Source organism: Sphaerodactylus townsendi, linkage group LG05 (genome assembly GCF_021028975.2).
Source record: "Sphaerodactylus townsendi isolate TG3544 linkage group LG05, MPM_Stown_v2.3, whole genome shotgun sequence".
Lineage (NCBI taxonomy): Eukaryota > Metazoa > Chordata > Lepidosauria > Squamata > Sphaerodactylidae > Sphaerodactylus > Sphaerodactylus townsendi.
The window spans coordinates 111,287,505-111,301,093 of NC_059429.1; the positions used below are offsets into that span (position 1 = coordinate 111,287,505).

Sequence of the window (13,589 nt, forward strand, 5' to 3'; positions counted from 1 at the left end):
CTCCGAGGACATTGCCAGCCCTCCCATCTCAAATCTCTTAACTGGATTTTCTAGAGATTTAACTGAGGTCTTTTGGCATGCACAGCTTATGCTTTTCCTCTGAGCTCTGGCTCCTTCTAGCGTTGCTGACTCTGGCAAGGGAAATTCTTGGAGATTTGTGGGTAGTGCCTGGGGCAGGTGGAATTTGGGAAAGAGCTCAGTGATGACGTGATGCGATGCGGTCCATCTGCCAACACTGTCATAGCCTTCATGGGAATTGATCTCCCTAGTAAATCAAACGTATTTCTGGGGAAACTCCAGGACTACCTGGAAGTTAGTAACCCTGGGACACTGATATAAAATTGATATGAGGTTTCAGAGTAAATAAGCCCACATATCTGGGATTGACCCCAGAAGCCGGAGGGAATTAGTTCATACTTAGAGCATCCTTGGCAGGAGATCGCTTAGCATCCCTTTGTTTAAAATCTCCAGTGGTAAAGATCCTGCAGCTCTCCAATGCACCTTTGTTGCCAACCACTTTATTAGGAGGGGTTGGCTTTTAAAAAACGCAGTAAGCCTCATTTCATTCCGCCCACTCACATCGAGCCATGCAGCAAAAGCTGCATTTCGGCGCCACTTGTATCTTGGAGCTCTCTCTATGCGCACAGAACACGGGCCAGTGATGAGAGGTTGAAACGAAAGGCAACGGGCCGAATGATGTGACCCTGCAAATAATCTGGGCCTAGATCTATTCGCATAACCTCAGCACTGGTGGCTTCAAACCAGTGGTGACTAGCCCATTGACAGCCTGGTTGGCTGTGCAGGCCACAAAAGCATTCGACAACAGGCAAGTTCAAGAGGAGCTTTCCTGCTTAATGTGAATGTGGTTTTTTTTTTTTAAAAAAAGCAAATCACTAGACAGGCTGGAGTGGGTAGGACTATGGCAGGGGTCTGCAACCTGCGGCTCTCCAGATGTTCAAGGACTACAATTCCCATCAGCCCCTGCCAGCATCTGGAGAGCCACAGGTTGCAGACCCCTGGACTATGGGAATGGTTCTGAGGAGGTTGGTCAAGCTTCATGGAGGAAATCCATTAACAGGCCACTCAAATTTATTTGGATGTTAAAGATCAGCTATGGGAGGGGACAATTCAGATTGTGGCTGTGGTGCTGTGTCATTTTCTAAATAGAAAATAGCTGTCCTTCATGAACTCTTATTTATTCATCCCAGAAGGGCCAGCAGACCACTGTAAGATCAGAAACCCTCTCTTATCTTGGGTACTCTTCTTATTCCCACCTCTCTCAGCAGGCAGAAGCAGGAAAGGGTGATCTGAGGGTACTCAGAACTTTATGTTCTCATTACCTTAAGATTTTAACTGAGAGTCAGCATGGTGTCATGGGCCCCTTCCGCACACGCAAAATAATGCGTTTTCAAACCACTTTCACAACTGTTTGCAAGTGGATTTTGCTATTCCGCACAGCTTCAAAGAGCACTGAAAGCAGTTTGAAAGTGCATTATTCTGCATGTGCGGAATGAGCCATGTTAAGAGCAACAGACTCTTCTCTAGAGAACCCTACCTAGAGACTCAAATCTGGAGAACCAAGTTTGACTCCACATGAAGCCTCCTGGGTGACCTTGGAACAGTCACAGTTCTCTCAGAACTCTCTCAGCCCCATCTACCTCACAAAGTGTCTGGTGTGTGTGTGTGTGTGTGTGTGTGTGTGTGTGTGTGTGTGTGTGTATGTGTGTGAGAGAGAGAGATTGTGAAGCTCTTTGAGACTCCTTATGGTAGAGAAGAGCAGAGTATAAAAGCCAACTCTTCTTTGATCAAGTCCTGCCCTGTTTGAATCAATCTACCTGTTAGGTAAGATAGGTGTAATTTGACTCTCCAACAACTTTTGTCCAAGCACAGCTGGGATCCAATGTGGGACCAAATTCCCTTTGATGGTTTGGTCTGTATACTGACTGTACCCTCTTCTGAGGGGATTATGATATTATGAGCACAGTTTGTCATCTGTGCCTTGATAACTTTCACATTAGGAGTCAGATCAAATTATCTGTGATACAAGGATTGTGGATCCCTCCCATGTTCCCCTTCTTCCCAGCAGTCATTTCTGACCCCAGGAAAGTTGATTCCTGTGGTTGCAGGATCCACGAGCATTAACAGCCATGCAGACTGTGGGCTGCGCTGAGGAGGAACATCAGGGGATTGCTGGTAGAACAGAACATGGGAAAGATCTTCAGTCTCTACACCTTCTGCTAACTGATCACTGGAACCAATCCAGAATTAGTGCAATGCATAATGACTGTGGTGACCTTTGAAAACCACCCAGGCCTTACAATCAGTCCAGCATGTGGTAGTATAATTGTTAATTGGCACTTTGAGTGTGAGCACATAACGCATCTGTGCCCATAAGTATGAAACACATTTAATATAATTTCTTAGATGTAATTTCAGGGCAAGGTGGGGACCAACTAGCGATATGAACAAGAACAGGACATTTCGCATTATGAGCACGTTAAAAAAAAAAACCTTTGTGGCATCCCTAACAAAAAGCAGTCTTCAACAGTATAAGGGTATCAGTCAAAATCATCTGTCTGGGAGCAAAGAACCAACTATACATGGAATAGCAAGGCAAATAACAGTTTACTTGATGTTTCTTTTCTGATGAAAAGCACTCATGGGAGGCTGTAAATTGCAGCAGGCAAATAAGTTACACCCCCTGATGCTTTTTCACCCACACAAGGAAAAAAAACTTGAGTGGAAGTGAATTGAAGTAGAAAAATACAATTTCTTTGGTCAGATTTGCAGCTACTGTACTTATGGATGCTAGCTTTTTTTTTAGCCCCAATGAGCATAAATCAAGCCATTATATGGGCTTATATGACCAGATCTGTTGAAAGTTTTTGAAGTTTTGCGTAGTTTGCCCTAAGGAGAACAAAAGAATGAAAACAGCAAGGAATATGTAGTGGACAACTAAGAAACCACTCTTGAACTGGAAAACTAATAATTATGTGTTCTTCTAAAAATGGAATACAAATGTGTTTACTAGAACCTCTCAACAAAAATAGACATATTGGATTAGGTTAGCAGCTATTTCACTTTCACGTTTGTCCATTTTGTTTATACTTAAACATAAGCCAATGAAACTAATTAAACTAAGGATTTGTTCCTTTGTATGTTTACTCGCTTCTGATTCTGAAGGGTTGAGATAATTGATATGTTCAATAGGCCTGTCTCATTCATATGTAATCAATGATCTGTGCATTAGACACAAAAGGAAGCCCATGAAAATTCATGAAGAGGTTTATTCTAATTAGCTTATCTAAGACTTCAGACTTTCTTTTCACCTCTTGGCACTCTAACTAACGCTTAGGAAGGTGTCAAACTGCTTTCAAAGAGTCAAAGCTCTGTTCAATTTCTTTTTAATGTTACCGGCAGATGATTGCCAGTAAATTCAAGAGAAAGAAAGGATTCCTTCATAACTCACATATTTACTGAATTGCCTCCCACAGGATGTGGCCGCTGCTTAGATGGCTTTGAGAGGAGATTAGGTAAAATTATGAAGGTTGGCTCTGAAAGCTAAATGAACTTCCATGTTCAGGAGCTGTGTATTTCTGAATGCCACTTTCTGGGGAATAAAATGGGAGGGCAGTTTCTTTCATGCCGTTTCTGGGCTTCTTAGCAATAACCGTTTGGCCATTTGGGGAAGCAGGATCCTGAAACAGATGTTCTTTGGTATCATCTGATCAAGCAGGGCTACCTTATGGTCTTAAGAGGATGCAAATGCTACCGAAGCATGAGGACATTCTGCCTCTCCACACACAGTTCACCAAGAAGAACGTTTAGTTCCTTTGGTTGCTGTGAAGTTTTCCTTCCTTCACAGCACTACAGTAACTCAGCCAACTATTAGAGCAGCAGGGGTGAGGAATGGTTTGGCTCACAGTCAGAAAGATTTCCACCTGCATACTCTCTGACCCATGCTCCATGTACACAAATATCCTCAGTTTCCTCTGCTCTCTTCACAGAACTGAGGTAAATTTCCCTCTGTTACTTCCCTCCCCCCCAAAAAAACCCTCTTTTTTGGCACATCCTTGACTTCACCTTTCAGCCCCTTTCCCTAGCCACCCCTTACGGGTGTTCTCTTTCGATCCCTCCACCAAGATTCTGTGACATAACAGCAACTCCGCAAATGGTTTAGCGCTCAGCTAGTTTATGCTGAAGTCAGCCCCCTTCAAGCCACTGCATTCCCACACGCTAAGGGGTTTGTATCAAGCAACCATAATGAGGCCTCCTTTGTTTTCACAGAAGACAAAATTGTTCCCAAGAACTAATCTATGGCTAATCTATGCACTACGGCAGGATCATTATGGCCAGACATGTTTAAGGTACTTATGTATGTCCTCTGGAAGTGAGAGAAGGAGACAGAGCTCAAGACACAGACACAGAGAGAAGTCCACACTTTATCATGCAAGGTGGCCACAAGAAAAGATGCTGATTTAACAAAGTGCATTTGGTAGCACACATTGTGCTTTGCTTGCAAACACAGCCCACTTTCCGTGAAAAGACTCAGCCCAGAATAATGTGGTTATGGTAAAATGTTAGGATGCACTAGGGCCTTTCAAGATCCCTAGATAGTGTGCTTTCCACTGATGAGCTGCAAGGTTCAATCGCTGAAGCTGGACGTTAGAGCATGAAACTCAGCAAGCAGAATGTATTGCTCTGTTTATTGGGTAACAGCAGAAGGTCAAGTTCCCCATATTTCTGCTAGATCTTGCCAATCCAGAAGCTTCATGCTACCTGCCAATAGCAAGGGCTTAAGTGATACACACTGTTCCTTTCTGTGTCCAAAGAGGGCTCTGAAGTCTAAGCATAGACCTTATGTGGTAGCTCACTGGGCTGTGTCCCCATCTCAGACCACACAGTTCCTGTCAATTCCTGGATTCCCTAATAAAAAGAGCAATTTGGATCATATACAAAATCTCTCTCCTGTTGGCATCTTACAGAAGAGTCGAGATGTCCACACATTGATTAAAAGCTTAAAAGGAGAATGTTTATTAGGGAACTACATTTCATATAGGAAATAGGACATACAGAGACAATCAGTCGCTACATTGCTAGCTAGGGAACAGAAGAACACTTAACTTCTGAGGAGGAGGAAATTAGACTCAAGAATATCAGACTAAGGATGGACAAGAGGTGGCACGAAAGGATGGACGGGTCTCTAATCTTACAGCCCTACCTAGCTGACCACTTGCCTGTCCCCTGCTGGGTCTTCTTCTCAGTTCCTTCTCATGCTGGACATTGCTACTTCCAACATCTCCCCCACTATAAGCAACTTCAACTAGCACCTGTGAAACTGGGAACAGGAAAAAAAGAGTTCCAGGCCAGAAGGCATCCTAAGAAGTATCTTTCTTTTTAACCAAAATGGGTTCAGAGGAAAGTGGCCAAAATAGTAACAGGTCTGGAATCTATGTCCTATGAGGAAGGGCTTTGGGAGCTAGATACGTTTAGTCTGGAGAAGAGAAAGCTAAGGGTAGATATGATAGCCATGTTTAAATATTTGAAGAGATGTCTTGCTGAAGAGGGAGAAAGCTTGTTTTCTGCTACTCCAGACACTAGGACAAGAAGTAATGAATTCAAGGTGCAGGAAAAGAGATTTCCCCTATAGGAAGAACTTCCTGTTAGTAAGGGCAGTTTGACAGTAGGATACACTGCCTTGGAGGGTGGTGGAGTCTCCTTCTTTGGAGGTTTTTAAACAGAGGCTGGATGGCCGTCTGTCAGGGGTGCTTTGATTGTGGCTTCAGGCAGGAGGTTGGACTAACTATGCTGCTTTGGATACCCAGTGGGGAGAAATCTGAGGTATAAATGAAGTGAATAAATAAATATCTCCTCCCCAAAATGAAGCACTCTATGAACAACTCAATTCCTATCTTGGGGTTTGTAACTGCAGAAGTTGGTCATTTTAGTGCAGAATTCCAGAATGTGAAAAATGCATAAGGTCTCGTCAAGGCTTTGTTTTAGCCTAGTTCACCTCTGGTATAATCCATTATAAACAGCAGACTTGACTCCTTAATTTGCAAAGGTCTTCTCTATGAAAGGAAATTGCATTAGGAGGATATTGGCACATTTGTGGAATGCCCTGGCCGTGGTATTGAACCAAGAATACAGAAGCCAGATCTGCAGAACTGCTGTTCATGTCCACCACTGTGGAATCTTGATAGGATTTTTTTTTGGGGGGGGGGGACGGGGGGGGGGGTAATACCTGCACCTGACTTTGCCTTTCTTTTCTGTAGGAAATAGATATCATGAATAATGGGGCTGCCTATATTAAAGCCCTGTCTTTTCTACCATGAAGGAGAAAGGAATCCCCAAATAGTCATGGTTCTTAACATTTATACAGCCCTTTCAGAATTCAAAGCACTTCACACTTTTTTCTGTAATCCATACAGTATCCCTGTAATTTAGGCCAGTATTACCATTCCCATATTGCACTGGATGTGGGCAGGCCTGAGAACAGTGAGGCAAAGTGGTCAGAGGCAAAATCTGAACCCAGGGCTTTCTGCATGATAGCTGACTTTCCTAGCTAGTCAACACATTGCCAGATTGCAAAATGTTTGATGTCAGGATCTAATCTTAGGCTAAAATGAAGCACTGGAGAGGACTGAATACTTGAGCTCAGGGACACTGAAGCTATATGGCTGTCAGAGCTAAAAAAATTTGTTGGCACATGGAAATTCCAATCCAAAAAGAACTATCTCTCTTTGTCATGTCTCTAGCGCTGTGTTTATACTTTTTAAGTCCAGGGTTTCCTGAAGAGCTTGATGCAATGCATGCATTACAAGGCACTGAAAAATCCTGCTTTCTTTGCAAACAAACCCCCCCCACCCTGTTTATCAAACTAGAGGCACATTTTGTGCACTGCCACTTTAACTTGCTCAGTCTGCCAGCTATGGAGTCCCATCAGTTCTGGCAGAGGTGGGGCTAGCTCTGGACTAGTTGTAGAAAAGCATGTATGAGTGGCTAGTTAACTGTTTCCTACCCAGGCAAGGGCCGAAAGAAAGACATAAAGAATGCTTTTGAAGGGAGACAGATTGTTATGCAAGAAAAGAGGAGAGAAGGCACAGTTTGTTTGACAGGCAGAGCTGTGCCCTGTGAATGCGGGACAAGTTACTTTAGCCACTAATCTTAAAGCAACAGCCCTACTCCATGGGTTTCTTTGTGTATACATGTGTGGGGGGGGGGGAGGGAAGACTCACACTGCAACCCACATAGTTTTCCAGAGTACAATGGAAACAAGAGGCCTCCTTCCTTGAAGAAGCCTGTCCATTCATCTTCACCCCCATGCATAATTCAGCTCACATATATAATGAATGCAAAGAGAAATAGCTGATGCTGGGTACACTGGGCTATGAAAAATAATGCCAGGTGTGTCCCATCCTGTGTAAATGCCTGCCCTAGTGATGGAGCATTCAGCAAATGGGGGTGGGGGGAAGATGCCATTTGCTTTCAGTTTGAAACCAAAACTTAAAACATTCAGTGAATAGACAACAGAATCCAGGAAACAGGATTTTGATCCCAATACTGCAGTCTCATAAGTGAACGGGTTGTTCAGTGCAGTCCTGTCCCACGGTACATATTCAGGAACTAAACCCCATTGTAGGTTTCCATGCCAGTCTTCTTCCATCATTACCTGCTAAACATTTCAGGGTTCATTTTTGTGTGCTTCTCTCCCCCCACCCCCAACACTGCCATTCATTTCAGATTTCTAACCATCAGTCAGAACCATCGCCAAACATAACAGGAAAATCTGACCCCCAAACCAGACAGAGACAGCCGAGAATCCCCTCCCCCTGCCTCCAAGGCCAACACTGTTGAAATTGCTGAAATGCAGACATAAAACACACCTCTGTTCCAACAACATCTTGCCTCCCAGCTGCTCCCTTGAGCATCCCCTGAGGGAAACGCAACCTGCTTTTGTCTACCAGCTTCACATCCAGGAATTTTGCACACTATAATATTGGCTGACATCCCTCCCCTTCTGAAGCCAGCTAAGCCTTTACCTTCTGTGAGCTGAATGACTGGGTCCAGTGATATAAAACCAGCCTGTCCTTGGATCGGAAAGCAGGGTGTGCCGGGTCCTGGATTTCCTCTGTCTCCATGGATTTGCCTGCTGCATCGTTCTCCAGGGCTGAAATGGGCCACCAGCTGCAGTTGGTGGGAGTAACATTGTTGGGAGTCGCCATGACAGCCCGAGATTATGGAAGAGCAGGAGAAAGGAAGAGCTGCAGCTGCTGTACTATCGAAGCATCACATGGGCTCATGGAAACAGCATCCTTGCCGGAGCCGAAGGGCTCGAAATTCATTACTCACTCCGGATTGGCACAGGGAGCCCAAGGCAGCAGGATCAGAAGCAGCATCTGGTTTTGGAAGAGAAAACAGGAGTGTAGCTGGGTGTGTGCTACAGCACAACCTCTTTACAACCATGGCAAGGTTGCCACTGAGGCTGACTGCTGCACTGCTCACGCGTTGTTCCAATCACAGACACAACAGAGAGTCCGTGCCACCTGACGACAAACCTGAGCATCCACACGCTGCCGGAGGTCTTGCAGCTTATTGACAATATAGGACAGCCTTTCTTTGATCAGAATGGCTTCTGGCAAGATATGAATCCACATGTTGAAGTATTCCAATATCCAGATAGAGGGGACTGATGTTTACTGAGGTTAATTTTACTTCTACTGGCAGGCAGATCTGGGATTCTGATATAATTTTTCCCCCAATCAGAAAGTCCCGTTGTGCAAATGAGGAGATTCTTTGTTTAATCCCCGTGCATTTCTATCATTTTAAACCTGAGAGCATTTTCTGACCTTGACATTTTTTTAAAAATCACATTTCACTGAAGATAAGCTGTTCAGAAAGTAAGGAGAAATATGGGTCAAATTTATAGAGCCTCTCACTGGCTAGCAGCCATGACAACCAAATGGAACATCCACGTTCAGAAGTAGTATATCTTGGAGTATACCGGGGGGGGGGAGCAAGGGATGAATTCCACCTCAAGCCCCTGCTTTAAAACTTCCAATAGAAGCTGATACAGTGCTTTTACAGAGATGGGATGTCCGAGATGGGATGGGGAGGCGGACACATGGAGAACAGTCTTAATGTCCAAACTCCTCTGCATAGACAACGAAACACTTGAAGGTTCATTGATTTATTCCTGCTAGAAAGAAAGAAGGCAGAAGACTGTTCTGAGTTCATCCCCTCAGAACAGTGATAATTTGGAACAGTATTCCCCCACCCCACATGTGAAGCAAAACAGAGGAACTTTCACTGAAGCAACCCTCTAGACTGCCAAGGTTACATTGGCAGATAAGCACCTGCGAACAGCACAAAGCAATTCAGAGCATAGAGCAAACAGGCCCCATGGCAGCATCCCGACAGTCACTTATACATTGTTGTACTGCCTTGGGTGCTGTGGGACAGGTGTTTTACCCCTGCTTACCCTCAGCATCATTGTATTTTCATGAACCTTCTGGGTTTTCCTACGTTTCCTTTCTCTAACCACCTTGCCGCAATGTATTGGTAAAGTTCACAACAAGGTGTTGATTGTCCCATCAATGCCCTTTCCCCCTCAAACAGTGACCCCCAAGGGCTTAAGAAAGGCAATTAACACCTGATTATAGTGTTATATTTATAATAATGTGTTCATTGCTTGCAGAGCCAGTGTGGCATAGTGGCTAAGAGCAGTTGATTCTGATCTGGAGAACAGAGTTTGATTCCCCACTCCTCCACATAAAGTGACCTTGGCCCAGTCACTGTTCACTCAGAACTCTCCCAGCCCATGAGGAGGCAGGCAATGGCAAACCACCTCCAAACATCTCTTGCCTTCAAAAATTCTATGGGACCACCATAAGTCAGCTGTGACTTGACAGCATGTACACTACCACAGTGTTATATTGCTGTGACAGTTTGTCTGTTAGGTTCTGTGGATCCCTAGTTTTCATTTTTGAAAATCCAAGGCTCCTTCCGCACATGCAGAATAATGCACTTTCAATGCACTTTGCAGCTGGATTTTACTGCGTGGAATATCAAAATCCACTTGCAAACAATTGTGAAAGTGGATTCAAAGTGCATTATTCTGCATGTGCGGAAGGGGCCAAAGTCTTTTGTTGTGGACATATTCCCCCCACCCTGTATCTCCATAACCATAGGTGCTATAGACATGCTTAAAAAAAAATCTGGAGAACCTACAGATTGCTATAATGTTACCATGCTATACCACTATGTCAACTGCCAGTTTAAAAAGTCCTGTGATGGCATTTGGGGGGGCGGGGGCAGACAATGGTCAATGGGGACAGGTGTAGCAGAGGAGATATGTGGGGAAACCTGCCATATGAAAGTCTAATTACTCCTATGCTGGTATCAGTTGCTGAAGTCACTGTTTATGACCTGATCTATTGATTAACTATTGATCAGTGAGATAGCCATTGCTTGCATGCTAGTGAGCACGTCCATCTGAAGTTACAAAGTTAACTCTGGGGTGTTGTGTGTTTTCTGGGCTGTATGGCTGTGTTCTAGTAGCATTTTCTCCTGACGTTTCGACATGATCCTCTGAAGATGCCAGCCACAGATGCAGGCGAAACGTCAGGAGAAAATGCTACCAGAACACGGCCATACAGCCTGGAAACCACACAACACCCCAGTGATTCCGGCCGTGAAAGCCTTTGACAAAGTTAACTCTGATTGAGCCATGCCACCACGGGCATGAGACAGCAGATAGTACCAAGATGTAACCAAATGTACAGTAATGTAGATGTGTAACAGGAAAGATTTCTTATTTTATCTCCATGTAACCCTCTCTTTATAGTTAGTAAACTCATATATAAAAGCAACTGAGAATCTGTCTCTTCTGTTCTACTCTGTTAATGTATATATATATATAGATACAGATATATACCCAACAAAGTCTTTATCTGCTCCTTCTTGCAATTTAGAATCACTTAAGTCCAATTTAGAGTCACTGGAGGAGGTGCCCGAATATCTCAACTTAGCAAGGGTTTGTACTTGGATGGCAGACCACCCAGGATGACTAAGGTTGCTATGAAGAGGAAGGTGATGGCAAACCACTTCTGCTCATCTCTTTCATGGAACACCCTGTGGAGGGGGTTGTCATGAGTCAGCTGCAATTCAACAGCATGTTTTCCTGCTTTTCTAGCTTGGAAGAAGGCTCCTGAGGCTGGAGGAAGGTTTCAGACTCAACTGAGCAGAGTGGTAGGTTACATGAGAGAAGATGATCTAGAGCATTTGGGAACTTTCTAGAGCAGTGGTTCTCAACCTTCCTAATACCGCCACCGTTAAATACAGTTCCTCATGTTGTGGTGACCCCTAACCCTAACGTTTATCCATTTTACAGATGGAGAACACTGATGCAGAGAGTCTTAGGCGACCCCTGTGAAAGGGTCATTCAACCCCAAAGGGGTCCTGACCCCCAGGTTGAGAACCACTGTTCTAGAGCTCTTAGACCATAGGTGTCGAACTCGCGGCCCTCCAGATGTTATGGACTACAGTTCCCATCATCCCCTGCCAGCATCCTGCTGGCAGTGGATGATGGGAACTGTAGTCCATAACATCTGGAGGGCCACAAGTTCGACACCTGTGTCTTAGACTGTAACTTCCCACAACTACATTTTACCTTTTAAAAATGCTGAGTGGACTCATTCAGGGACCTTCTAGTCTGTTGGATAACTTGGCACCTGGCCTCCATTAAATGGTTCTCTGAGTTGGTACCTCAATACAGATGTATACAGTGTGTGTCAATGGGATTGTTGTTGTTTTTGAACTTGCCCTTTAGGATACACAGAAGTTGCAGACCAGAATAATGATTTTTAGACACTTACATAGCGCTTTCAAGAGTTCAAAGCACTTCATATACATTATGTTGCAAATCTTACCATCACCCTGCAAGGCAGGCCCATATTATTATGCTTTTGATATAGATTGGGGAAGCTGGCTTGCCTAAGATCACAATTACCTATTGAGTTCATGGTAGAGGCAACATTTGAACCCAAATGGTGTTGGGTATAGTTTTAGCATGTTTTATAACATCTGTTCTTACCACAGTATTTCCTAGTGTTTTGCTATGCCTGAGTCCGAACAAGGGAGGGAGATAGCAACCAGGAAGATCTCTGACTATAGGCCAATATTTAAGAATAGTTCTTTTAATTAATGTGAGAAAGTGGTCGTCCGTAGTCCTGATAATTATACTTAAGTTAAAGGTTTCAAAAGGTTTCAAGTTGATTTTTACATTTGGGATAAAGGTTTCATGTTTGTAACACAATATTATTAAATATTATTAAACACACACTCCTTTGAGAGTTTTGCATCCCTGCCCCTAAACTTCACCACGCAACTATAGTCCAACAGCCTGATGTATCTGCGGAACTACCTCTCCCATCATACCCCTTGGACAGCAGATACAACAGGCTGTTGGACTATAGTTCCATGGGGAGGTTTGGGGTAGGGATTAACAAGGCTATTCATCTAGCTCTGGATCTCAGCGACACTGCCCCATGGTGCTAGAGAGAGAATGAATTTTCTAGCTATTGTTCCTTCCTCTGCAACCAATTCCTCTTGCATCACCCAGCTGTCTATTTTTGTTGCTATGATTGGCCACAAACACCTAAGAAATGAGCATTCAGAAACCTTGATTACCTTGTCAGTAAGTGTCCCATTTCCTAGACCTTCTGACAGTCACAGGTCCTTCAAGTTCATAGGCAAACAGGAACAATCCGCTTTCCCCAAGTTTAGGAGTTTATCATGTTGAAAGGGGTCTCCAAACAGTCCTTGTGAAGGGGGATAGTGGCACCTCCACAATATCTTCTTGCCCTACAATTTATTCCGAAAATCCCCGCCTATCCCCACTTTAAGCTAGGAATTAGCCTGTTTGTGCTACTAACAAGAGTCAGAATTGGGGACAAAAGGCAGCCTCAGGCCAGTTGCTAGGGCTCAGTCTCAGCCTACTTTGCAGGGCAATCAAGAGGGTGTAACTATGAGTTCTTGTGCAGAAAGAGATGGGAAAGAACAAAAATAATTTTGTGGGGGAGAACATGATAGAGTTGCAGCTCATCCAACATTCCCTTTTAAAATTGAGGCAAGACGATTCCCATCTCCCCACCATTCCAATCTACTGCTGATTCCTACATCAAGTCATGGCTTCAGATTACATGATGCTGGTACCCAAGCCTCATCTTTCTCTAGGGCCAAAATTGTGGACAGAAATGTGCCACTTTGTACAAGGCAGCAACAGAGGCAGAAATATCTGTGAACATCCGCAGAAAACAAGTTGTTGTGAATTTCAAGAATTCTTCCCATCCCAAATAAAACATCCTAAATAATGCAATATTTTGTAGCTTGTTTGAAGTACAACAACCTGGAGTAGTTTCATCCTGATTTTAATAATAGTTCAGCATTACCACAGGCTAACCAGCAGGAAAAGACTATTGGACGGCAGAATCCACGTTCCTTTTTGCACCAGTGTTGTTTTTGATGAAAGTAGCCTGTTTCCCCAATGACGCTTCTGCAACTTGTTGGGATCAATTAGAAGTTATCAA

The 13,589-nt window shown here is 44.0% G+C and overlaps 1 protein-coding gene across 1 annotated transcript in view; it reads right to left on the reverse strand.

The window, feature by feature from the left end:
• The window catches only part of GDAP1L1 (ganglioside induced differentiation associated protein 1 like 1), a 57,299-nt gene extending 48,734 nt beyond the window's left edge, over nucleotides 1–8,565 (reverse strand). Inside the window, exon 1 of the mRNA XM_048498802.1 lies at nucleotides 8,043–8,565. Coding sequence (XP_048354759.1) covers nucleotides 8,043–8,225 — 183 coding nt within the window. The 5' untranslated portion in view covers nucleotides 8,226–8,565. The remainder of the gene's footprint in view (nucleotides 1–8,042) is intronic.
• Between the last annotated feature and the right edge of the window lie 5,024 nt (nucleotides 8,566–13,589).